At 32.6% G+C, this 26,919-nt stretch overlaps 1 protein-coding gene across 2 annotated transcripts; it reads right to left on the bottom strand.

Moving 5' to 3' along the window:
• Positions 1 to 376: 376 nt before the first annotated feature.
• LOC140437773 (clavesin-2-like) lies at positions 377 to 26,031 on the bottom strand. 2 transcript variants are annotated; one of them, XM_072527490.1, is made up of 2 exons: positions 25,678 to 26,031; positions 377 to 5,484 (listed from the first exon to the last, which is right to left on the bottom strand). In XM_072527490.1, the coding sequence occupies exon 2, from the start codon at positions 5,475 to 5,477 to the stop codon at positions 4,617 to 4,619; it is 861 nt and encodes a 286-aa protein (XP_072383591.1). In that variant the 5' UTR covers positions 5,478 to 5,484; positions 25,678 to 26,031; the 3' UTR covers positions 377 to 4,616. The 2 variants fall into 2 exon arrangements, with proteins under 2 accessions (XP_072383591.1, XP_072383590.1); XM_072527489.1 differs by lacking the exon at positions 25,678 to 26,031 and adding an exon at positions 12,155 to 12,312.
• Between the last annotated feature and the right edge of the window lie 888 nt (positions 26,032 to 26,919).

Raw genomic sequence — 26,919 nt, 5'->3', positions numbered from 1 at the left:
CCGCCTCATAAAGTAATATACTATTATCTTACTGCGGAAAATGGTATGTTTAGTGCGTTTTAGTCCTTCATTTCGTCGCCTAATTATTTTTCGATTTTTCCACTCAAAGACTATTTTTTGTTAAAATAGTTATCGGGTGACTTCACCATCCTTCTATTTTTTATTGCATCTGCAATGATTCATTTAGACGATCCCGGACCGAGTCTCTTATTATTTTTGTTTATAATTTTATCAGAGATTATGTTGGAGATTACAGATTTCTTAGTCTTACGATCCAAATTTTGTGAGCCGTTGTTATTACAATAATTTTCATTGCAATATAATCACAAGGTTATCTTAATGTTTAGAAGGAATATAATTAGGTAAAAATAAATGATTCTTAAACCGAAAAAATGTTTAATACAAAATAACCACTATGTAGTCGACAAACCTTGATCTTTTATTCATTTTAATCATGAACTGGGTTTTGAAACCACTTTAAACTTATGCATGACAATTTATTTATAATTTATTTATAAAACATCTACTCGTCACGCACTGTTAGCTTCATAACACAAGAACTGACAAATTTTTACAAAGTCAATATATACAATGAGTTTAAAATTAGAAAACACAGTTAGTTGGGATATTTATAACAAAAAACGTGCTAAAAACATAATAATAAATAATGAATTTGCTCCGTGGAATAGTATTTTTTCTGTATCACTTAATAAAGAAGACTATTTCGCCTTGTAGTTTTCAAGATTGACTTTTATACGTTAACTAATCTAAATTTGGACATAAAGCCTTGCCGCTATTCACCGTATCAGAAAGTTTCAAGTTTCATATAAAATTCAACGGTTTACACCTATATATTAAATATAACTACCGATTGTGATACGTAAACCACAACAGACCAGTCAAATAGTGACTATAAAGAGACTATTGCCATTATAAAATGATAAATTGGATTATTGTGAGTTTAACAAACATGTATACAAGGGACACTTTTATTAGAATTTATAATGAACAGCTCAATCATCCCTTGAAGGATGAACAAGTGGCGGAAAGATACCAGCAGAACATCAATGAGCTAATAACTACCTATACGAAACCCACAAAAAGTGGTGAATGGAATGTATGTAAAGAAGTCAATATATCTGGGACAATTAATATATAAATCTGGCTCCTTACTTCCAGAAATCAACAAAAGAATGAAACTTGCTTGGGCATCTTTTGGTAAAAAGGATGTTATATTCAAATCCAGGATACTACTCCACCTGAAGAAAAAAACATTCGTTCAGTGTATACTACTAATCATGACATAAGAGAATGGCGAAACTCAAAATTACTCGAAGGTCAATGAAGCGATGCATACTAGATATAACAGAGATTGAAAAAAATGGCAGTGGGCGGGACATTTAGCGAGAAGAACTGACAATAAATGCTCCACTAGAATTACACTGGGGTTAATGTTTTAGGGTATTGTTCTTCGTATCATAAGTAGTTAAATAAATAACTTATAAATGATTCTACTTTATTTAGTGTCGTAGAAAAAATACTGTGTGCATTACTACGAAAACGTAACATTATTTCTCTCGCAGAATAATTTAATTACTTGTCGTTCTTAATACATAAATAACTATTATTATACTATCTAATTAATCTAACAATAAATATTTAACCAATAAGAAACAGTAACGGCAAATAGGAAATAAGTGCTTGGATACTGTTTGGGGTGATATATTAACAAAATTATAATATAAGGTAGGTGTAGGTAATATGGCCATGTACGGTAATATGGCCACCTATAACATTTCCTACTATTTTTATATTTAAACGATAGAAATCTTGATACAACATAATAATACAAATTTAGTGTCGAAATTGTTAAAGAGATGTTCCCACATTCACTATAAGTCAGCACAGTACGTCCAAAGAATATAGACGCATATATTCTTTGGTGCGTTATTGTTATGAAAAGTCACCATTATAGAAGCTGGTTATTAATTCCATAATTTTTAACAAAATCATAACTTGTTCTAATAGATAAGTTTTTATTATATTAATTGTACTTACATGTCTCGTAGACCTTAATAATCGTGTACATGTTCTTATTTTAGTGTAGGTATAGCTTTTGATTTATTACAGTGTTGAGTAATATGGTCAGGTGAAAAGTAGGGTTACATGGCCATGGCCATATTTATCTTCCTGTGGCCATATTTCTCTACAATAAATATTTTGCTTGCTGTATTGATATGATTTCTTTTGTTACATAAATCAAAAATGCCTCAGTATCAGAGCAGGGGCCTACGAGCAACTGGACCAAAGATAATTAGTCAGCAGCGGTGAAAAATGGAACCGCAGTTGACAGAGCTAGTCGTACATATCACATCTCAAGGCGGACACTTCGACGATATTTAGAAGAGGGAAAGCAAGTAAAATCTTGTCTAGAGCGACAAGACTATACTTACAAATGCCCAAGAAGCAGAATTAGTTCAACGTATTATCCATGTTTCGAAAATTGGGTATCCACTTACTGCAAGGGTACTTTGTGTGTATATCGGTATACAGAACTCAGTTATAAATTTATTATAAAACATCATTTTACTAAACTGGAAGGTATTAAGAAAGGTTGGAAGTTAACACTTCACCATCAGCAGAAAGTTTTGGCACAAAAAGGCGCAACAAGAGTACATGTTGCAAAGGAACATGGAGAAAGTGTTACCATTGTTTCTTGTTTTAAACGTAGTAAGCCAGAATGGGTTGACGCATTCATTACCTCCAGGTGATCTTGTTCAAATTGAAAACTTGAAACTTTTCAGTTTGGCTTCAACAATTTGCAAAATTTAATTAAAAGTTCAGTGATAAAAAAGTCTCGTCAATGCTAAGAAAATTACCCAATCCAACAGAAGAAATGAAGTCCTTGCCTGCTAAGAAAAAGGGAACAAAAAAACAAGAATCTTGGTTCTGCAAATTATGCAAGTAAGACAGAATGGTAGATATAAGACTATGTAGCGTATGTAGCACTTATGTCCACGAAGAATGCATGGGTCTCACAGCCAAAGACAAAATTGATACATTCTTATGCCCTGTTTGTGAAAAATAAGATAATATTAAGTTTTTGTACTGTATTTGCGTAACATTTAATAAAACTGTTAAAAATTCTGAAACTATTTTATTGTTTTATGTGTTAAGTTTCATAGTTAGAGATAAAAATTTACTTATTGTAGAGTGGCCATATTGCCGACACCATAAATATCGTATTTTTATCAATTTTTGAAATATTATTAAACAAATATATATTTAGATAGCCCATATAACTGTAATAATAGTTACTTTTTAAAAGACTTATATTTGGCCACAAATACTGATAAATGTTCTTAAGGTGGCCATATTACCTGCACATACCTTAAATAAAATTAATACCGATAAAAAAACGTTAAAAATACCATTTTAAAACCATGTTTTAAAATTTGTTATAAAATGTTTTTTATTTTATTTTGACAACGGGAGCTCGAAATGATAATCCAAAAATGGATTTAAAATGAGTGTTAAGATTCATGAAAAACAAAAGAAGTCGTAAAATATTTAAACAGTGACTATTTAGGATGTCATAACTCAAAATTCCATAAGAGATTTCGGTCCTATGGGTGTTTCTATAATTTGTTTTCTTTATTCCTGTACTGGATTTATTTACTTTATTTCTACAATCCTATTGCTCTATATAATTATTAAACGGTTTTCTCATTTTTAAATTTTATCATGCTTTCCTTTTTTCACCCATACTTATAGTGCCAATCTTGATATTTTTTTTTATTTTGACCGTATCCTTACACGCTCATTTTTGTGAATATCTGTTATCCCCATCTATTTTTCTTGTCTGTTAATTATCCATATCTTAAATTCAGCCATTATTCTTATCATCATTTTTACAACTACATTACGATCTATGTGATAATAATTACATTGTCATATATAAAAAAATTAATTAATCCTGGGTTTACAGCAACATTGATAATTGAGAAAACCTAAGTAATGTAATAGATAGATCAGGAAACACTAAAAGCATTAATGAAACTAGGGATATAGTACCTAGATACACGCCTTAAGTTCACCTGGTACTCAGATAGGTGTAAAACTGCAGAAGGGTTGGATGTGCAGTAGTGATAGACATGTAAACATTTTTTTCTAAAATGTTGATGAAGATTCTAACGAGGGCATAAAAAAATCGAAGTTAAAGTTTGACGTGGTCCAAATCACTAGGTTGGTAATATTTTTTTAAAATAATATTCTAATCAATTCAATCACGGACGACTTTTAATTGATAACGCAGTGAGTTTATTAAGAACTTGTCTAAAAATATCTATAATTTCTATTAATAGATCACCCCATTCCTGAACATGAATTAAATATTGGATTACATACTACCGCTTGTTCGACATTCACTCACAAATTATCACATTAAAGACTTTGCTCTAAGCAACAAAAATTTCGCTGTAACAATACGTTTAAAGTATTAACATATTATTTATTGTCTGAATATTTGTAATATCTTAAAAATACCATCGATTCAATAACATTCAGCGAAAACTTCTTTGGTAAACTTTTTCCTGAATCGAATCTTTGCTGCCCGATCAGCTCGTGTCATGATTTTGTTTTTCGTATCCCAATCTCTCTTGGAGCATATCCAAGAACGTCCTATGGTCATAACTGGGTTCTTCCCCACCTAATTCTGCAGGCAGAACGTCTTTATGGACGTGTTCGTGTAAAGTACTAAGATTATTTCCATGTACGAAGATCCTTTCCTTGACCTTTTCGTTTAAGAAAGGTTTTATGAGAGCTAAAGCGGTTTCTACGTACCATGGTTGAGCTATGAAATGGATTCCTTTGAATCTAGCAGGGAAGCAGTCTTGTAGACCTTCTATCATAAGTCTTAATACTGAAGGTTTTAAGTAAGTCGATTGTCTGAAGGTAAATTCAGTCCAGTCTACTATTACAACGAAACCATTCGACTGATTGTGAACGTGCTCTATGAGATGTTCCAATACTAGAAGAAATGCCCTAAATATTGTTTGTAGACTATAACTACAGTCCCAGTTGTTCCCTGTAAAGAGTAATATACACCTCCCTTTCCTATCTTTTTGTCGCAGAACACCAGGTAATCCGTTTTCTAAAGACTTCTTTATATCCATAGCCGTTATCGTTAGATTCTCGTATATTTCCGGATGCCGCTTTTTATATGACAAGTAATTCTTCAATAGGGTAAAACTTTCTTCTACCATAAACTTTCTTGCATATAAGAATTTTTGGATCTCTTGGTTGTTTAAGCTTTTCATAGTTGCTTTTAGTTCGTCATCTTCGCACTGGCTGATCATGTTTCTCAGGGAAATTGTTGTTTCGTTGAGCCGTTCCTTCTGGTCCTTATACTTCGGTAGAGTAATCTTGGTGAGATCTAGAGTGGGATGGCGTACGCTATACTCTATGAATTCTGACATGTTGTCTCTGAAAAAGAAAAGATCTTTAAGAATGTGCTTTAAAAATATATCAAATATCAAATATAATACAAGAACAAGAAAATATACCTAAACTATATGCTAAATTAAATTGAACAGTGTTTGAATGTATAACAGACAGAAATTCAACTGAAATTTTAATATAAAGAGCGATATGGTTCCGTTCGAGTTCGGGGTTTCAATCTGCCTACTCCCCTCAGTGGTGACGTACCAGTATCTTGTACTTGTGACGTACCAATATCTTGTGACAGTCGAGTCACTCGACACTGAGGAGTAAGCAGATTGAGATCTCAGTGCCGTTTGACGGTTCTCGTAACTGGTACGTCACCAGTGAGGGAAGTACGTAGATTGAGACCCCGAACTCGAATGGAAGCATATCCCTCTTGATAATGGCTCCAAAATGAGTTTTGAAACGTCGACTTTGAAACGTCGAACGTCGAAAACTTGAGAACTTAATAATTTATATATATATATATATATATATATATATATATATATATATATATATATATATTAAACTTAGAGCTAAGATTAATATTATTATAAAAATTAATATTAAACTCACCAGTCTTCCGGGTTGAACCGCGTCGTGTAGTGAACTAGAAGTGACTAGTGAGTGTAGTAGTGTCTGGGGGCTCGGGAGACTGAGACCTCGGAAGCCCTGATGAAGACATCAGAGAGGATGTCGAAAGCTCGGCAAAATGGATATCGACGCGGTTCAACCCGGAAGCCTGGTGTATTAATTTTTATAATAATATTAATCTTAGCTCTAAGTTTAATTGTACTAACCGCGGAAATCTCTCCGAATATATATATATATATATATATATATATATATATATATATATATATATATATATATATATATATATATATATCACAGAATGACGGTATTACAGAATGACGGTATTAGATTTTTGTTTTGATACAGTGCAGCAACAACCGTTGATACGTATTTCGACCTCCTTAAGTCTCTTCAGAACGGTATAGTCACTGCTCTGAACCAAAACAAAAATCTTTCCCGTCCTAGACAATAGTTATTAAAATAACTATATACGGACGTAACTACGCCATCTAAAAACAAAAAGAGAAATCAAACGATTTCTACTTAGCAAACCGAATTCAAATCTTAACCACTGTGTTTCCTAAAATTTGCGAAACAAACAGCTGGATGAATTACTCGGCAAGGGAATCTAAAATTGCATTCCACAAGCCGTTCATCCTAGTCAAAATTCGTAGTGAATTCAGTTTCTCGTACTTCCAACGAAGTAAATAACAAAACAGAATGACGGTATTAGATTTTTGTTTTGATACAGTGCAGATATATATCATATTATATTATAATATTTACGTTGTCACTGGTTAGCCAGCCAACAGGTGAAGATTAATTCAACTTCCACAGTCCAAGGTTCATAGCATTTGGAACTGTGAATGAAAAGATTCTATGAATCAATTTCAATTTAAAATTTTACCAAACAAGATAATCAAAAAAAAACAATTACTTAATATATGTAAAAGTGATATTGACCAAATAGTTAATAAAATGTAAGTTGATGAATCTAAGTTAATAAAGAAAGAATAATTTATTTTATTTTTATTTGAATTTATTAAATATGCAAATATTATAAAACACCTTAAGGGACAATTTAAAGTAAAGAACATATTAAGCCTAATTCTGCTTAACTATATATATATATATATATATATATATATATATATATATATATATATATATATATATATATATATATATATATATATATATATATATATATATATATATATATATATATATATATATAAACAGGATTAGAAAATAAACAAAACCTAGTAATGTTTAATCAAGATCGTATTTATAAATGAAGCGTCTACAAATATTTTTTAAATAGGTATACAACAATAATATTAAAATTAAGTAAAAATAAAACATAGAAGTCTAATATAACAAAGAGGAACCACATGGTTATGTTTTGTGTGATAGATAAAAAGTGTGTCAAGGAAGACTGGATTCGCAGAAAATGTAAAGAGATTGAAGAATACAAACGGAAGATGAGCGCATTACAGGCAAGTAACTGTAATTAAATACGGGAATGATTTGCTGATTTCAAGCGTCGAACAACAACGTCAACAACAGCTAATCCGCGGGCCAAAATATATAAAAAAACCTTTTCTATGATCGACCACAGATGACCCCAACCCTTCTATAGAAATGAGACCACCGAGGAAGTTATACTTGCGATCAAGCATAGGTAGACAAAGCAAACGGACTTGATGAGCTTCCAGTAGAGCTCCTTAAAGTCATTGATGAAGATAACATTACAATTTTGTTTTATTTTTTTTTAACGCTTTGAACACTAAACACAAAACTTTGAACACCAAAAAAATATTCCGACCATCGTATAATTGCCTTCGGGAACCACATACAGAACAACGAGTCAGATTGATCGCATCTTAATAGATTCAAGGTATGGAACAGACGTAATAAACTGCAAAAATAATAGAGGCGCAAACATAGACTCAGATCAGAACGGTACTCGGAAAACATCACCAACAGGCTAAGGAATCAAAATGTAAATGAAGAAAAGCAGACTCCTGCTGGACCAGAACAAAAAAAAAATGCAAGAATGCAACAAAAGAAAAAAATTAAACCTACAGAAAGATGCTTACCCGATGAACTAGATCAACTGTAGAGAATTGCCAGACAAAGAGTAAAGAAGAAAAGAGGATAAACAAAAGAAAAAAATGAAACCACTTAAATGTATAGAAAACCTCAACAGAGTCAAATAATTCAGAGCATTCTACAAAGACGTTAACAGAAAACTATCAAGGCAACCACAAGACAATGCAGAAGTTAGAATGGCGATGTATTAACAACAAGGAAAGATGTATTGAATAGATGGGTGGAATACTTTAGCCAGGCACTTAATATAGAGGAAGAAGAAGAATCCCTGGAAGACGAAATAAATGAGGTAAGGGGGACAGACGAGAGGGAAAAGGAATTATGCAGAACGGATACTAGTAAAATACCAAACTGATTTCAGAGGTGGTTAATCAACAATTCATCAGATTGCAACCCTGAAACAAATTTTAGAAAAAGCACTGGAATATGGCATTGATACTCATCATAGATTTTAATAGAAGAGAAATGTTTAAAGTAATGGAAGAACTAGGAATACCAAATCAGTTGGTAAATTTAACAAAACTAATTCTTGAAAAAGTTGAATGTAGTGTACGAATTCAGGTGCAACTGTCTGATCCTTTTAAAACAAATAACGGGATATGCCAGGAACACCTTCTCTCCTGTATACTGCTCAATCTGGCTATGAAAAGAGTAATACGAATGTCAAAAATCACAACCATTGGTTAAATATATAATCAATCAGTGCAAATCCTGACCTATGCTGATAATATAAATATTGTTGGGAGAACGGAAAATGCTACGCCCTACAGGAGGCGTATGTAGCATTAAAACAATCAGCTATAATAATTGGTTTAATAATAAACACCAACAAATATATGAAAATAAGCACGCAACCACAAATCCTACGATCACTTGTTATAGAAAACGACGTCATCGAAGCAGTGAACGAATTTTTATACCTTGGAGCACTCCTTAACACTGAAAATAATATAACCGCAGAGATAAACCGCAGAATTTGCACGGCCAACAGATACTATTTTGTGCTTAATCTCCTCCTTAAATTTACAATTATATCAGAAAGTACAAAAATAAAACACTACAAAACAATTACGGCCAGTCTTAACATATGGTTCAGAGACCTGGATTCTAATAAAAAGTGGATAGAGCATGTAATGTGGATGAAACAAAATGACCCAGCTAGAGAAACGCTCCTTGATAGACCCATTGGTCAGAGAAGAAGAGGAAGACCCAGAACAAGGTTCCTTGATAACATCGATGAAGACATGAGAAATATGGGAATGCGTGCTTGGCAGAGGAAGGCGATGGATAGGGGAGACTGGAGAGAAAATCTTGAGGAGGCTAGAACCCACGAAGTCATAATGATAATGATCAACCTTCTTGATCAAATTGTAGTATAAAGTACTCTTAGCTTGTTGGTATAATAAAAAAAATGTCTCGTGGAGAATGATTAATTTTAATTTATATAATCTAAAAATAATCTGGTACAGAAGCCACCTGGCTTCTATACAGGATCCCTACTTAAAGGACCCTATAGGCCAATGTATTGATACGACTCTTTATACGGGATAAATTACACATTGTCATGTAAAACTAAAAAAAAGCTTGATTATTATAAAACACGGCAAGAAAAGGGAAAATGTTACTTTAATACATATATGACTAAATTATATAAATTTGTTTAACAAACATAAACCCAAATGATATATAATCCCAAGAACGTATAAAATTAGTAATTGATACTTAGAAAGTGAGTTGATAACAAGCAATTTAGATATTTTTACAAATTGTTCTTTAGAATTTGGTAAATTACCGTTTGTAAACCCAAAATTTTCCATTTTCCAACACTAAAGTGACAATAAAATATACATTACTGATATCAGGGTCAAATAAAAACAGTTTATGGTATAATATATATTGAATTAATATCAAGCAACAGGAAAAATTAGAGCACAAATTAGATCACGCACAAAGTATCGACAATGTAACTGGAAAAAAAAATTTCCACTAAAAGCAAATACTTCTGTATTCCACGCAGAAATTTATCCAATTCTGCATTGTACAAGGGAAATTAACATGAGAGCTTTGAGGGTATCAGTATATGAACAGATAGTCAAGCGGCTGTGGGGGCTATCAACAGCTCTAAGGCACCACCTAGTACTAGGCTAGTGTAAAAATGCCGAGCAGAACTGGCAGCACGTAAAAGTGTCACACTGGTATTCCAGGTCATCGTGGAATTTGTGATAATAAAAGAGCTAATGAGCTTGCCAGAAGAGAATCAGAAAATACTTCTACCATAGCAGAATTTAGGAGTACTAAAAAGTACTGTCCATGACCGGAAAATAGTCTTGATCTAGACATAATACAACTCCTACTGCGAAACTAGTCAAGCACATAGCAAGATGTACATTGGACAACCATGCGCTGGTAGGGAAGAAGTACTGCTAGAAACAAGCACTAATCAGCGCATAATTATTACTAGCTTGGATGGTGATAAGTGAACTTTTGGACATAAGACACCATTAAAATGTTCCACTGAGTTGTGTCTTAAATTCTTCTAATACAGTGTCCTACTCTTTTTAAATCGTCGCTTTAAAGTGTTGGTAGTTTATATCTGCTTCTCTTATCTGCTCGATGCTAATTCATTGTACTATGTACTTATGTTTTTTACCGGATGTAAGTATTTCTTACGCGATCTTGAACCAGAAAAGATATACAGAACAAAGTCTAGAAAACAATTGCCATTTGAAGCAAAAAAGGAGCAGAAGAAGAATTTAGAGATTAAATGATACAGTGGTAATTCAGTTCGAAATTAGGCGGAGAAAGGCAATGGATGGGGATGACTGGAGAGAAATTCTTCAGGAGGCTAGGACCCACGTAGGGTTGTAGAGTCAGAATGATGATGATGATGGTAATTCAGTTCAAATAGCGTAAAATGGGATCAATAACCAGCTGAAAATAAACAAAACTTTATGATACGATTAAGGTATTTTTTACAAGTTTTGTCACATTGTTGACGTTATAGAAATTGACAGCTTGTTTTGATTCTGATTAGTTTTTGTTGATTTCAAACCTTTACATGTAATTTATCCATTAAAATCTATTATAATTTCATATTATGTACTCGTATTCTTATTAAACGTCAAATAAATAAAGAAGGAGCGGTATCGGAAAAGCTTCAGGAAAATCGGGAAGTCTGAAGAAAAAAGAATATATTAACAACTCAAGGTAAGGTATAAGATAAAATAAAAAATAAATAAAAAATAGTTTGAGAACAGGAATAAAGATTAACGGTTTTTTTATAATATTAACACAATTATTATTTATTACAATAATCTTCACATAAAATTATACACTCGGTGGATGATTACATTGCTCTTAAATACAAATTGGTAAAATTGATTATGCAATGAAAAGTTCGGGGCAAGCGCAGCATTGGTAGAAGAATATCCTGATAGAAAACTCAAGAGAACGGTTCTCTTATAGTTGTATACAACTATTCTGAACATCAGACTCAATAGATTTATTTCTGAGCAGTAAAAATTGACATTAATAGAGCCAACCTACAAAGAGAATAGCGGAGATTTATTTGTAGAAGAAAGTAAAATAATATATACAAGAAATGTGTGAAACCTCTACTCACTCAGGATAAATAAACCAGACATTGGTTTAATATATGAGAAAGAGGAACAAGAAGATAATCTTAGGAAATATTGCAGAATGTTTTAAAAGAGGGTAAGTTGTATTGTCCTCATCACAAGTACTATATGATGATTTACGTGATAATCGAAAGAAACATCTCAAACAGTCTATCGCTAACTCCACAAGTAGGCGACAGCGACGATAACAAAGAAAGAATTTCCAGGCTGTGAATTATATACGGACAACTTTCCATAAGGACAAAAACAATCCTAGATTTTAGAAAATAAACATAAACATTTCTCAATTTTAATACATTCTATAGTTTGGTCGATTTCACCCATCTTTAAACTTCACTTACTTTTTCTTGGAGTTCGGTTTGATGCCTTCATCGCTTTTTCCTTCATTTATAGGCATTACCGTAGCTGTTTGCGAGATCGTCGGAGTAAAAAAAGTATTCATTGTACCTGAAGACACAAATATACCACGCGCGTACCAAATTTAACAGGTTATCTTACGTTATTGTTATCAAACTAAAATCTTTCAGCAATAAACTGCTTTGATATCTTGTGGATTATTTGCGGTGTTGCCAACATCGCGTAGAAGTTATAAAGTTTGTTAAATATATATTTATTCTATACAATTAATTAAAAAAGTATAAGAGGAATATAATAAGAACAAATTACTCAGAATAAACACAAAGACATACGTACAAATATGAAAAATGCTTTTAAAGAGATTGTAATTGTAGAAGAAAATTTACTCTTCTCGTCAATAAGAAATACCGAAAATCTGCCAGGACAATCATAACATATCCTTGAAAATTCTGTATAGTTCGAATCACAACCTACTAATACGAAAATTTATAATTAAATTTAAAAAGTTTTAATTTCCAGTTAAGTTGGCTGAATTGACCAACTGAGTTCAGTTGGCTGAATTGACCAACTGATTTCAGTTGGCTGGTCGAAGTTCCAGAAGATGTATGTTCCCTTAAAGTGATATCCTTTAACATCGACCTTGTATCATTACAATTTTATGATATAATATGATATTCATGTATATAATCTAAAGGTTTTTACAACTATATAGATTGGTAGCTAGTTTCAACAACTCTCAAGATTGCTATCAAGATGTAAGTAATTCCGTTTATAATTTAAACATCTTCTTCTTCTTCAGTGCCTTATCCGGTCCGGATGTTGGCGATCATCAAGGCTATCATGGTTTTGTTGACTGCTCTGCGAAACAGCTCAGCTGAGGTCATCCCAAACCATTGTCGGAGATTTTTCAACCACGAGATACGACGGCGTCCCGGTCCTCTTCTGCCAAATATTTTACCCTGCATAACGAGTTGAAGAATTCGATATTTTTCTTCGTTCCACATCACGTGGCCGAGGTACTCAAGCTTACGTTGTTTAATTAAATTAAGCACTTCTTTTTCTTTTCTCATGCACTGTAGGACCTCAACGTTGGTGACATGGTCCACATAAGATATTTTTAGTATCCTTCTGTATATCCACATCTCGAAGGCTTCGATTCGTTTTTCAGTGGCTTGCGTCAGTGTCCAGGCTTCAACTCCATATAGTAACACTGGAAGAACGTAGCACCTCACTATCCGCATCTTGGTTCCCAAACTGAGATCACTGCAGCACAGCAAGGATCTCAACTTAATAAATGTAGACCGTGCCATTTCAGTTCTGGATCTAATCTCTTGAGCGTAGTCCCATTGTACGTTGAGGGTAGTTCCGAGGTAAATGAATCTGTCGACTCTCTGGATCTCTTCGCTACCTGCCATTAGTGCCCCGGGATCTAAATTTGTACGGCTGACAACCATGAATTTAGTTTTCTTAATATTAAGGTTCAGTCCGTATGTTACGCTCACAGTTCGCACTCGGTCTAGTAAGGCCTGCAGATCGTTTAGGCTGGTTGCTAGTAACACAGTGTCATCGGCGTAGCGGATATTATTGATGTATTCACCGTTCACTCGGATTCCCATGTCTAGGTTTGTGAGGGCTTCATTAAAAAAACATCTTAATTTAAAAAAAAAAAAGATGTAATTTAATAGTTATTTAACCAACAAGTGTATTAATAAGGGCGATTAACAATTGAGATATTTTAACGCGTGAGCGGAGCGAGCGCGTTAATGTTCGAGATTGTTAATCGCCATTTTAATTCACGATTTCGTTTCAAAACTTTTCCGTCGACTGTACTTTTCAGAAATAAAGATATCTTAGTTTAAATTTTTATTTACTTAACGATAAACAACAATTTTTTCAGCTTTCATTAACTTTATTCAAATTTTAATTTTCCTTAGTTGTAGTTTTATTATTGTAAGCATTAATATTAGAAATAGTACAATTACTGAAATTAAAGGAAGGTATTGATAATTGATTATCTGCTGTATAGCATTTTTACAAATTTATATTTAAGTCTTCTTGGACCTCTGTAAATTCTGTGATAGAAGAAGAAGCGGTGGTGCTAAAGGAAGTACTTTGACAAGGTTTAGTGGTATTTTGTTCCAAGAGTTTTTCAGCCGTCTCAAGTTTATTCTGCATATAATTATCTATGTAACCTTCTGCTACAGCAGTCGATTTCCAGCCACCTATTTTTTAATAGCTGAAAAGTCTGCACCTCTGTCACACAGTATTGAGGCAGAGGAACGTCTAAAACAATGCCCGGTTTAGAGATGTGGGTGCTCTAATTTTAAGAATTTAGCAATAACGGAAGGAATTAGTAATTTATGCAAGCAATGTATGTTGTGCTGCCTATAATGAAATCGTTCATTAATAGAAAATCATTCATTAATAATGTCCATGTATGTATATATACATATAATAATACAATATGTATGTAAACCTACATTCAGTAAGCTGAAGTTCATAAAAAACAAGTACAGATCTAGGCTAACTAGTGAGAACGTTGAAAACATTTTGAGAATTTCAGTTTCTTCCCAACCTGCTAACATAGATGCCATTCTAGAGAGCTGTGAAGGATTTCGCCCGTCGACTTCAAAGAATTAACAAATTCAGGACTTGACATTCCTGCAGTCAAGTAAAAGATATTTTCCTACTTTTTACATGCAAAACAGTCCATATAATTTATAATTATATTGTTTTTACGTAACTTGTAATAAACTTATGTTATAGTCATATAGTTTTAAAGTTATTTCATACCACCACTTGTACTTGTGGCCCTGAGGAAAATTTCATTCAAACTATTAGGCTCTCAAAGAAATCCTAGAGAGGATCCCTGACTTAAAGGATATATGAGTATTTGACAACACTGTCTGTTTTGGAAGTAGATAAATAAATACTTTGTTTTTTATTTGGTAAATCCAACAAGCATTATGTACACATCCTTTGGACTTAAGGTACAACTTTATCATAATTTTTTATCTTTATCTCTAAAAAACGGACACTAATGAAGTGCAAACATCCCCAGACACTTCCAGTTTTATTATCTTCAAGCGTTGTGTCGTAAAATTCATATCTTGTGTATATCTGTTCTGATTTTCCTATAAAAATAACCGTGATTTATGGTTGGTAAATATGCAAAGACCATCATGGCTATAAATACAGTTATAGTGCACATATATTAGACGACGATTTACAATGTATAAATAATTTTTTCCAAAAACAGCAATACTGTTTCTTTAAAGTTAACGAAAATATCGTAAAATTTATAAGTTATTACAATATTATGTTAGACAGATAAGTACCACTAAAAATCAAGTCAAAGTTAAAACGTATTAAAAAACAAAATTTAAAAAAATATACAAGAAGCTGGAATAAACTAAACGCAAAGAAAATGTCTCATTATTTTACTATTTCAAACGATGCTTTCCACCATTTCATTATTATCACTATGATATAGTAGCATTATGGTCCTACTTGAGACTCGACTTTCCTTATATTGTTTCGCTGTTCGTTCTTGTCGAGTATCTTGCTGTCTATTTTCTTATGAATATTACATCCTCGCTGTCATCTATATCTTTATATTACTTATAGGTCTTAAATTTATGTCGTCTTTTCTAGATGTTGTTTTTGTAAGATAAACCAAGTATAGTGGCCATATTGTTGAAGCTAAATCTGTCAAATTGACGTACAACACGTGCAAATGATAAAATTTTTTAATCAAAATGGGTGTTGTTAGGTCATCAAAATCGTATTTCTCTTAAAATAGGCACTGCTGTGAATTTGAGCCCACCGGTTCAATACACAATTAAATAACACCGATACGTCGACGAAACGCAAGATCTGTCGAAAACATCGCCGCTGTCCGGGGGAGTGTGTAAATTAAATAAATAATTTTGTTCCATTTATATAATTTGTTAAATTGGTATTCTGAGAACGATTTTCGAAGTGGACATCAATTCAATAATAAGTAATCCTGAGAAGAACAGGAATATCGAAGAAGATTATTAATCTCCTAAGAGAGAATGAGAGAAATAACACCAGAGGAGACCAAAAATAGTTGTGAACGGTAATCTGCCAGAAAAACTCTGAGTAGAAAAGCCTCGGTTAACAATTCTTTTCAATTTCCTATTAAGTTTACTCCCACTCTATTATAAAAAATAGAATAAGGACACAATGGATATTAACAAAAATAAAATCTTGTTTAAGCTGATGACAGTTCTAATAACAATAGTATGTAGGTCGCTTTCAACCAGATATCTCATAAGCAGCAAAACGAAGAGTGCAAGGAACTGTAATAAATCCTACAGTATTGAATTTTTGGTTACGTACCAAAAAAGAAAAAAAAAAAGGCCTGCAGTAGATAAAATGAAAACAAATGACCAAATAAAATAAACGAAGACAGAAGTTATATGGGAGGCCAGAGATTAGGCAGACATTAGGTTAGGATGGTTAAGAATCCTAAAAAAATGATACAATATTGAAAGAAAATTAAGGAAAAGACTGATGGTGGAATCATTCCAAGACCTGGACCACTTAGGCCACAAATTTATTATCTTCTTCTTTTTATATAGACATGACTGTCTGTTTTTCAATGTGCCTCCAATAAATTGTCGTTCCATTGTTTTTGTAGTCTTCCTATTGGGGAACCGTCTCTTGCCGTCTTTACTACTCTATTTGTTGTCATTCAGCTTATATGATCTTTCCATTCTACTCTTCTATTTCTTACCCAGTTCTTGATGTTCTTCACCTTGCATCTACGTCGTATATCTGTAATTCTAGCTCTGCCCCGTAGTGTCTTACCATAATTTTTTTAAGTGTTTTCATCTCTGCTGTTTCTAACATCCTTTTTGTCCACTCTGTGTCAGGTCTTGTTTCTATCGCGTATGTCATTATTGGTCTGATAACTGTTTTGTAAATTCTGCCTTTCGTTTCTTTTCCGATATTTTTATTTCTCCATATTGTTTCATTTAGGTAGCCTGTGGCTCTGTTTGCTCTATTCACTGGATCTTTCACTTCAGTTTTCCATAGCTAGATAATGTGAAGCCTAGATATTTAAACTTCATCACTTGTTCTATTATCTGACCTTCCAGCTCCAATTTACATCTTAGTAAACTTGCTATTCTAGCCATGCATTTTGTCTTTTTTGGGGAAATTAACATGTTAAATTTTCTGGCGGTTATATTAAATTGGTGCAGCATACGTTGTAAATCATCTTCACTTTGAGAGAGTAGTATTGCGTCGTCTGCATAGCAGATTATTTTAAGTTGTTTTTCTCCCATTTCAAGCTTCATTAGGGTCGGTTAGTTCTTCTTCTACTTTTCCTTTTATTGTGTTGTTTTGGTAAATATTTTCGATCGTTTTGATTATTCTCAGAGGTATCTGTCTTGCGTACAGTAAGTGGATAACGTCTTTTAATTTGACCTGGTCAAATGCCTTCTTAAGGTCCACGAAATATAGTCCGGTTGGTTGTATTGTAATGATTTCTCTTGCACTTGTCTCATTTTGGTGTATGATCTTCCCGACCTAAAAACCTTGTGGTTCTTCTGCTAGTGTTACAAATTTATTATAAATTGTAATATTATAACATTACATTTTTGTTATTAATTCGATTCCTAATTTATTTAGATCTTGTTTCATATATTACCTTTCTGTTTTGTTTTATCATTTTTCTGCTAAAAATAGTGGCGCTCAATTTTTTACAACTAAATATAATGTGCAATTATTATTTTTGAACATTGCAATGCAACCTAAATTTAAGTAATGGGCTGTAAATCAGATTTAATTGTTTGTGTGTCATATTTCAGTCAATTTAAAAATAATTACACTGAAGAACATTGCAAAAAATTGAAAAACGTTTTGAGATACTTGAAATCTACAGAAAATCACGTTTAGAGATTTGTTAAAGGTAGAAACAAAGAAATAGGATATGTTGAGAAATATCCTAGACTATAATTCCACTATTTGGAAGAGTGATTTCATCGTTTGAAGGCAGAGAAGTGGGGAAAGACGTAGGAAAATCCAGTGGCGTACACTCACTTTTATTTCAACGTTAATTATATTATATTTTTTAAATATTATTTTTTCGAAATAGGCCACAATATAAATTTATTTACAGGTTTTTACTGACGTTTCGATCTCTATATCCAAAGATCGTGTTCAAATATATACACGATAGTTACATTTATTTTATTTGTTTATTATTGTATATTTATATATTATTTATATAATCTTATATTATTTATTTTCTTTTTTTTTTCTAACTTTAAAAACGGTCTCTGGAATAGAGATCAAAACGTCAGTAAATTAACCATGTAAATAGATATATTGTGGCTTATTTTCAAAATTCTCCCTAAAAATACACAATTCCACAAGCAAAAAGCTATAAAAAATAAATATATCTATCATTTATATATTTGAAAACGGTCTCTTTATAGAGATCGAAACGTCAGTAAATTAAACATTTGAATATATTTTGTGGCTTATTCCCTACACTCCCCTAAAAATACAGAATGCCATACAAAAACTATAATTGATGGATTCGACCGTTACTTGATGGAAATTCATTTTATGAATGATAACAATAAAACAAAATACAATGATACATATACAAACACAATACAAAATAATAAATAATAAAATAAAACACTGAAAACTTTGTTTTCAAAACTTCCAACAAAATTTATTATAAAATCTTATCACTACAGCTGTTTCGGCAGAGTGCCTTTCTCAAGTGATCTATTTTAGGTATGCATTTACACTTCTTACACACTGTCTTTAACGAAACCACTTTATAGTCTTTAACCAACTTGAGACAAACAGTTCTCCCCTCCTCAACCTATTTAATTAAAGACTATAATGTGTAAATGCATACCAAAAATAAATCACTTGAGAAAGATACTCCACCGAAACAGCTGTAGTGATAAGATTTTATAATAAATTTTGTGGAAGTTTCGAAAACAAAGTTTTCAGTGTTTTATTGTTACAAAAAGCTATAAAAAACAAATACATTTGCAGAAAGCTTATTGATGCTACCCGGCTGTCGCGGAAGTTACGCTTAAACGTCTATTGACGTGACCTGACCAGGTTCCAATTTTGTTAAGATTCTCTTAAACCAGCGCTCAAATACTTCGGAAATCATTTCTTCATGATAATCTCCTGTTTTTCTTGACTCATATTGAAGCAAACCATCATCAAGGAACCCTGATCCTTGATCCCTTTCCTGATGGAGCTTTTAATCCTGTAAAGCAGACTTCTATAAATTCTTCGCGTTTACGTTTGACATTTAAATCTTGCCAATGTTTTCCAACTGTATGACCTTCGTTAATCCAGGTTTCATCTAAATAATATGTTTTCCGTTCAATACTGCGAAGTGTGCGCATTTCTTTAAAATATTTTCTTCTCCGCAGAATAATTTCTTTTTTTTTTTCTAATAACACACTTTTTCTGTTTTTACATATCGAAAATTCATTTCGCGCATAGTTCTGATTAATACTCTACGGGATATCTTGGGGGTAAAAAGTAATTATTGTTTTCGAGCCCTTGAGAAATTTTTTCAGTGTTGAAAGTTTACTCCGAAAATAAAATGTCTTGTCTCGTCATCCAAAAAAATGTTTTTTCTACCTCTAGTTTTACGTTTTACGTTTTACTTGCTTTTTATTTTCCGATGTATTTTTAGGCACATGATAAATACAGCTAATAGATACTTTTGTTCAAACTGCTACAAATATTGACTGCTTGACTAATATTTGATGCCATGTTTCTGCATCATGCAATTCAATTCCTTCATATCGTATCACTACCTTCTCTTCTGACGTTAATATTTTGCTGTCTTCTCTTGGAACAACTCGGTTGTTCGTCTATTATATTTTAATAATCACAAAATATAATTAAAAATTTACAATAAAACGACAAACTCCAATAACACTAGGATTATCACCACAAACTTCAACCGCAAAAAATATAATCCTATGTAAATGAACGTTTGTTGCTTCGGCAGGTGCGGTTTTATTACCGCTACGATGCTTTACAAATTCCCAAGTTGCCAAGTTTTTGAAACGGAATGGGAATGAAATGTAACATATCAATTTTTATTTTATAAACTTAAATATGTAACAAAACTGAACATCTAAATAAAATTTATTTCAATACAATTTTGTGCTCAATTTTTACTATTAAAAAAAACTCATTTTTTTGGAATTTTTATTTCGGTAATAATCGCTGCGTCGAAGAATTCAGGTTTGTATGACCATAACTGCTACTTGTGAACAAGAATTGGCTACACTGTACGGCATGTTTAGGTTACGTCTGATATAGAGAAGCACAAATAAATATACTAATTATACATTCCATGATTTTTGATGAGAAAACGCAAATTAAACGGGTAGTTTTCGGGGGCCGCTGAGTACATTTAAATTTAAGGACATTCGGCGTTTAAACGATGAAATCACTCTTCCAAATAGTGGAATTTTACTATATGTTGATGCAGATTTTGCAAACAATGATATCGACAGAAAAAGTATTAGTGGTTATGCTGTAAAGTTTAACAATAGTGTAACTTGTTAGAAAACTAAGAAGCCAAGTATAATGTCACTATCTAATGCAGAGACCAAATATATGGCATTATTTTCATGTGTTACAGAAAGTTTCTTCTTTAGTCAGATGTTAGAAGATATTTTTAAAACTATGTATAATATATTTGTGTTTTAAATTAACAAATCATGTAATAAGATGACTTCTAATCAACAAGAACAAAACATATTGATGTCAGACATAATTTCATTACAGATTATTTTCAAAAGGAATTCATGGCTTTAAAGTACCTATGTAAAGTCTGGTTAGCAACAAGCTGGCATTTTTACAAAGTCATTGTCATTGTCAAAAGCTAAATTTTAGGGAACTTTTGAATGTTGTTAGAGTTGTAATAGTTTTGTAGTTGTAAATCAACAAGCAGTTCATATTGTAACCAGACATTATTGTTATAATAAAAACTTTTATATTTGTAATATTCCATCTAAGTAGATTCTTTCCCACCAGGCATCCCTAGAATACTTTCATTATACTAAACAAATACTATATTACAGGATTGAAGGACTCAACATTTTTTTAAAAACTTATTTTCCATACAATATAAAAACGACAAACAAAATTAAATGCATAATAAACATACTCGCATTTATCATACAAATATTCTTTGGTAGCGATTGTTCAAAGCGGACGTTCGTAAGGGACCTTAAACTTCCTGTGTGGTGCGTGAGTAATATGAGCACGTGACATAGGTGTTTGTTTTTCCTGTCATGGATTGAATTTTTAGTCGTAATGGTAATTATGAACAATTTACTTCCGAATATGGAGGTGTGATGTTCTCTACTTAGTTGTAAATAATCGGGAATTGCCGTTATATAAGGCGCGTTCTAAAAGGAGGTGTAAAATAGTTGGATATTTTATGCTAGAACGCATAATTTAAACATTTCATATATATATTTATCGAAGATGATATGATTTTCTCAGTGTACTGAAGATTTTTTTTCTTATCCTTTATGCCAAAGACATTTTTTGTCTGTTGCGCCTATTTTCGCTCAATCTTTTTAAACGACGTCCCGAAGGTATTCGGTTTTCTTCCTTTTAATTTATTATTTCTTTAGTTAGTCAAGTTTGAAGGCCAGGTACAAGGTTTATAACTCCAGAAGAAAGAGAAAGAAAAGCATTTCGTTTAATTATATTTTAGGAAAAATGTGTAGCATCAGAATAAGAATAAAATATTTTGCGATTTTAGTGCGAAAGGGGGAAAGAAGAGGTATCTATAGAGGAAAAGAAAGCAAACACGTTATGCCAAATGAACGAAAATGGTACGAAAATGATAAGTTTTGTTATGGAGAAAATCATGGACATAAAAAGTATATAACTACAAAGAAAAGAAAGACACAAAGGAACATGGGTTTCGCCAGCTGGAAACACAATGAACCAGATCGACGATGCACTCAGAAAAGAAGTACATAAATAATATCACAAATTTCGGTACTAAGAGAGGGCATACTCTAACTCGGACCATTTTCTGGCAAGATTAGTGGAATATCTGAATAATATTAAAGAAAAAAAATAAAGCCAAGAAAAATTAAAGGCTGCCAAAGCTGGCCTAGATATTAACCTCACGAAAACAGAGTACCTATCTACAAGTGAAGAAGACATAGAAGATCTACAGATTGACGACAACGTAACAATCAAAGGAAAGAATAAATTCAAATACTTGGGGTTTATAATCACGAAAAAGGCAACAACAGAGGAAGAAATTAAGCAAAGATTAGGACAAACAATAACAGCAATCCGACAACTTAACTCAGTATGGTGGGATAGACACCTAAATATGAAGACAAAAGATAGTAGCCACAGAGATTGAATGCCTGCGAAGTGGTATGGGCATGTAAGAAGAACTAGCGACAGAAGATGGATAAAGATAATAGCCGAATGGAGCCCCATAGGAAGGAGGAAAAGAGGACGACCCCGAACATCCTGAAGGAACGAAGTAGACGACGCCATGAGTAAGAGAGGCCTAAACGATGGAGAATGGGACAACAGAGGCAGATGGAAACGGTTGAGCGAGGGAAGGAAGTGAACATTGTAGAATCCGTGAATATATAATATATAAAAATTAAAGAGAGAAGAAATAAAAAACGTATATGAAGAAGAAGTTAAAATATACCTAATACAACAGTATGACCAAAACTTATAGAAAAAAAAATAGAACAATCGTGGGAACAAATCAAAAAAGTAATAAAAGAAACAAGTAAGAAAACGATCTCAAGAGTCGACGATGGGACGAAGTAAAGGATTGGTTTGATGACGATTGCCAAAAAATAGTAAAGAAAAACAAGACAATACGACAGCAGATATTAATGGATAAGACGGAAAACAAAAAAGAAAAGTACAAAAAATGCGAAAGAAATTTAAGAAGATATGCAGAAAGAAGAAAAGACAATTAGAAAAAACTTAAAGAGTTTTAGAAGAAAAATTCACAAAAATTAGAAGAAAGAAAACAAGAAGTTAGGCAGCTTGAAATCACAAATTAAGTCAAAATATGTATCCAGAAAGTGCAAAATAAGAATAAACGAAACAGTGATCTGACCCACATTAACATACGCTTGTCAGATATGGGTACTAAATAAAAGAAAAGAGGAAATATTAGAGACATAGGAAAGAAAAATACTGAGATACATATTTGGCGGTAACAAGACTGAGGATGGGTGAGACAGAAGGAAAAACAAAGAATTAATGGAGATGTATAAAGAAACCAACTAATCGACAATTTAGTCAAAGCACAAAGAATCCGATTTTATGTGTAAACTTATGCTGCACCCAAGGTTAACTGGTCCAAGAAGATGAGGCATTTGGGTCGACTAAATCTGAGGTAGGCATTCTGCCCAATTAGTCATTCTCCTGGTATCCCAGGATCTCATCTTTGGAGAGTCAGGATATACGTATAGTATGTTCTTACATCTTTATTGTTTACACACTATTCACACTTTATAATTAATAATTTGTTTAGTACTTAATTGAAGACGTAACGAGATTTACTTGAAGCCGTATGGTGATGTCGTCTGCGTGTAACTGAGATTGCATCTGTTTTATTACGAGTACCTACCAACTAAAAAAAATTACTTACTATTATTGACTGATTTAGTGACACGATTCCTTTATGTTTTCCTTTTATAACATCACGGTTGTATTACACATCGCTCCGTTACTACATCAAGTACTTTCATGCAAAATTGCAACAAGACACGCATTATATTCCAAATTAAGAAATAATAATGGTAGAAGACAGGGTTCTAGGTATCGCAAAAAGTAAAGTTTGATATTCAAAGAATTAAAGAAAACAAATCTCCCGGTCCAGATAAAATACGCGGGGTTATTCATTAACATTTATGGATGAGGACTAGATAAATTCTTTGTGACGACTTTTTGACGCTATATACCGTAATGGACAACTACCTAATGACTGGCTTACTTCCATATTTATACCTTTACCTAATAAAACAGCAGCAAAGATATATGAGAATTACAGTACTATAATTTTAATGAGATTTTCAGTGAATGATATGAGTATAATGAATGATTTTAATGATAATTTCAGTGTGGCTTTAGAAACGGTCTTGATACGAGAGAGACACTTTTTAGCATATAGGTACTGATTCAAAGAGCTAGGGATACGAACAGTAACGTTTTCACTTTCTTATTGGATTTTGGACAGGCATTTGACAACTTCGAAAAACTTATAGATATCTTAAAAGCAACGGGAGTACAAAAGCATGATAGAATCAAAGTAAAGTATTCTGAGCAATTTAGTAACAAGGAGTTCGTCAGGTATGGGTTTTGTCGCCGATGTTATTCAACATTTACGTGATTTCCATAAATAATTTCAGGTATGCTGACGACGTGACTACACCGTTTTAATTGTAGCCAGTTTAGAGGGACTTCAAAGCAGACGGTAAGGTATGTGGCAAAATCAAGCTAACGACCATCAGTAAAAATCATATCATTAACCATCAAGTCCTTTTAAGCAATGAGATACTGGAAAGAGTTCAGAATATCACATATCTGGGCTGCAACCTGAATGAAGATTGTAAACACTCGTGGAAATACATATTAGAACCGAGGTATCCAGAACTATACTTAAAAAATGAGGAATGTACTGAGTAACTTGCGGATTAATATACAGATTAGATTAGTGCTCAGGTGTTATGTGTTTTCAACTTTTTGTATAGCGTGGAAGATTGGACCTTGATAGAGACCACCGTTAAGAAAATAACACTTTTCGAAATGTGGTGCTATCGTAGAATGTTACTAATAGCGTGAACACATCATTTCACCAATGAAGCTGTCTTACTAAGGGCAAATTGAAAGGAAAAAGGACTAAGTAGATGACTTATTTCATGACTTAAGAACTTGAGACAGTGGACCGGAAAAATTTCGTTGGAATTATTTAGAGAAGCTAGAGAAGAATTGTAGGCTAGAGTGATTGTAAAAAAGAAATTAATTATAAGATGTGTTTTAGGATTGTAATTTTTGAAATTCTATGCCTCCAAGTATTGCTGAAAAAAATAAATAATAAATCCCTTAAGGAAAGCATTTGTTTCTACATTTACTAACACTGAAGATGATATTAACTATATTTTATAGTATTCATACTTTTCGCAATCCAAAAAGGGTCATCTATGCACGGTAATTAATAAACCTAATCCGGTTCTGATATAATCAAATTAAGTATTAAATAAGTTGTTTTGTTTTTGTTTAATTTATAAATTATACAAACCTTGCTATAATTGTTTTTTAAATTAAAATCTGCACAACTGACAGTACAAACACGCTAACTACAAATAAAATAAAGAACCTCCAATAGAATTCCACCTAAATCAATGAAGGTCATTCGCAATTATCGACTAATAGGTACCAAATGTAAAATAAACAAATTACTTACCAATAATGTTCACAGCAACAAGCACATACTCAAATTAAGTTTAAAGATGTAGTCAAAAACAAGTTGTTTGGGCTAAGGAAAAGCCATTTTCACACAGCCAGTGGACACAGAAGAACCATCTGTCACACGCAAGTGTATGGGTACCACTAACCCAGGGTTCTACCTCAATGACTCACAGCGGAACACCGTTGATAGGAGGTACGACGTGTATGTATACAGTGCGGCTTATTTCACCTGTTGAGACCACCGAATACAAATTTACACTCGTGGATTATTTTTTATTGACTTAACGAGATTTGGGTATACCTGTTTGTTGTTTCGCTAGCCGTTTAAAAATAATTTTTGTGGTAAATGAATAGATAACGGATAATTGGTTTCGGTTTTTGTAGATAATGATACTTGTGACAATCGATAAGTTATCTGCTGAATATTTTCGTAATACATGATGAGATAAATCATTTTTAACGCCAAGGACACCTGATTAAAGTGGGCATGACTGTCTTAGATTGGTTGTACCTAATTAGAGACCACAAATATGCAATAATAAATGTATAAAATATACATGCAATACCTACCTATTAAATGAAAATCAATTCGTATTTATGATTTAGATATACACCTTTACCATCTTTTTTTCTGCTTACTACAATTTTGTTGACAACTGCATTTTTTAATGTTTTTAACTTCTTGTGTTTTTCTACGAAAAGGATAGTGGATAAAGATCATAACAATTTTGAGTTTGCTTACAGCTGCTCGAAATAGCTCTGCGGTCTGATCTGAATCCCGAAGAAAAAGAATAAAAAAGATAAAAGCTCAGTAATCTCAGAGGGCTCTGCTGCAGGAGCCCCAACAGAAAAGGAAAAAATCAGCTGTGATAGCAGAATCCAGAAAAGGATAAAAATAGGAGACCTTATTTTCGAAGTCCAAGTAGAACACACAAAGCGTAAGAAAACGTCCATTTTGGCCGTTCTGGAAAGAGCTACGGGAAACAACCCACAACAAAAAGGCTCTCAAAGAGATCTCAAGGATTATAATGTTGAAGATTGTATTACAGGTATCCTAAGCGCATCTACGAAAGGCAGTAAAAAAAGGTCAATGTTTCGTTTGAGAACATCTCACAGTTACTTTCCACCAAAGATTACTGGCTCCACAATAATGCAAAATTAAATTTTAATTACAAAAATATTATTTTCCTATTAAAATCTACAAGTGGCTTAAAAGTTTTATTTCTATTCGGTTTGG

This window comes from Diabrotica undecimpunctata, chromosome 3 (genome assembly GCF_040954645.1).
Source record: "Diabrotica undecimpunctata isolate CICGRU chromosome 3, icDiaUnde3, whole genome shotgun sequence".
Taxonomy (NCBI): domain Eukaryota; kingdom Metazoa; phylum Arthropoda; class Insecta; order Coleoptera; family Chrysomelidae; genus Diabrotica; species Diabrotica undecimpunctata.
This window is presented reverse-complemented; position numbering and strand designations above follow the sequence as displayed.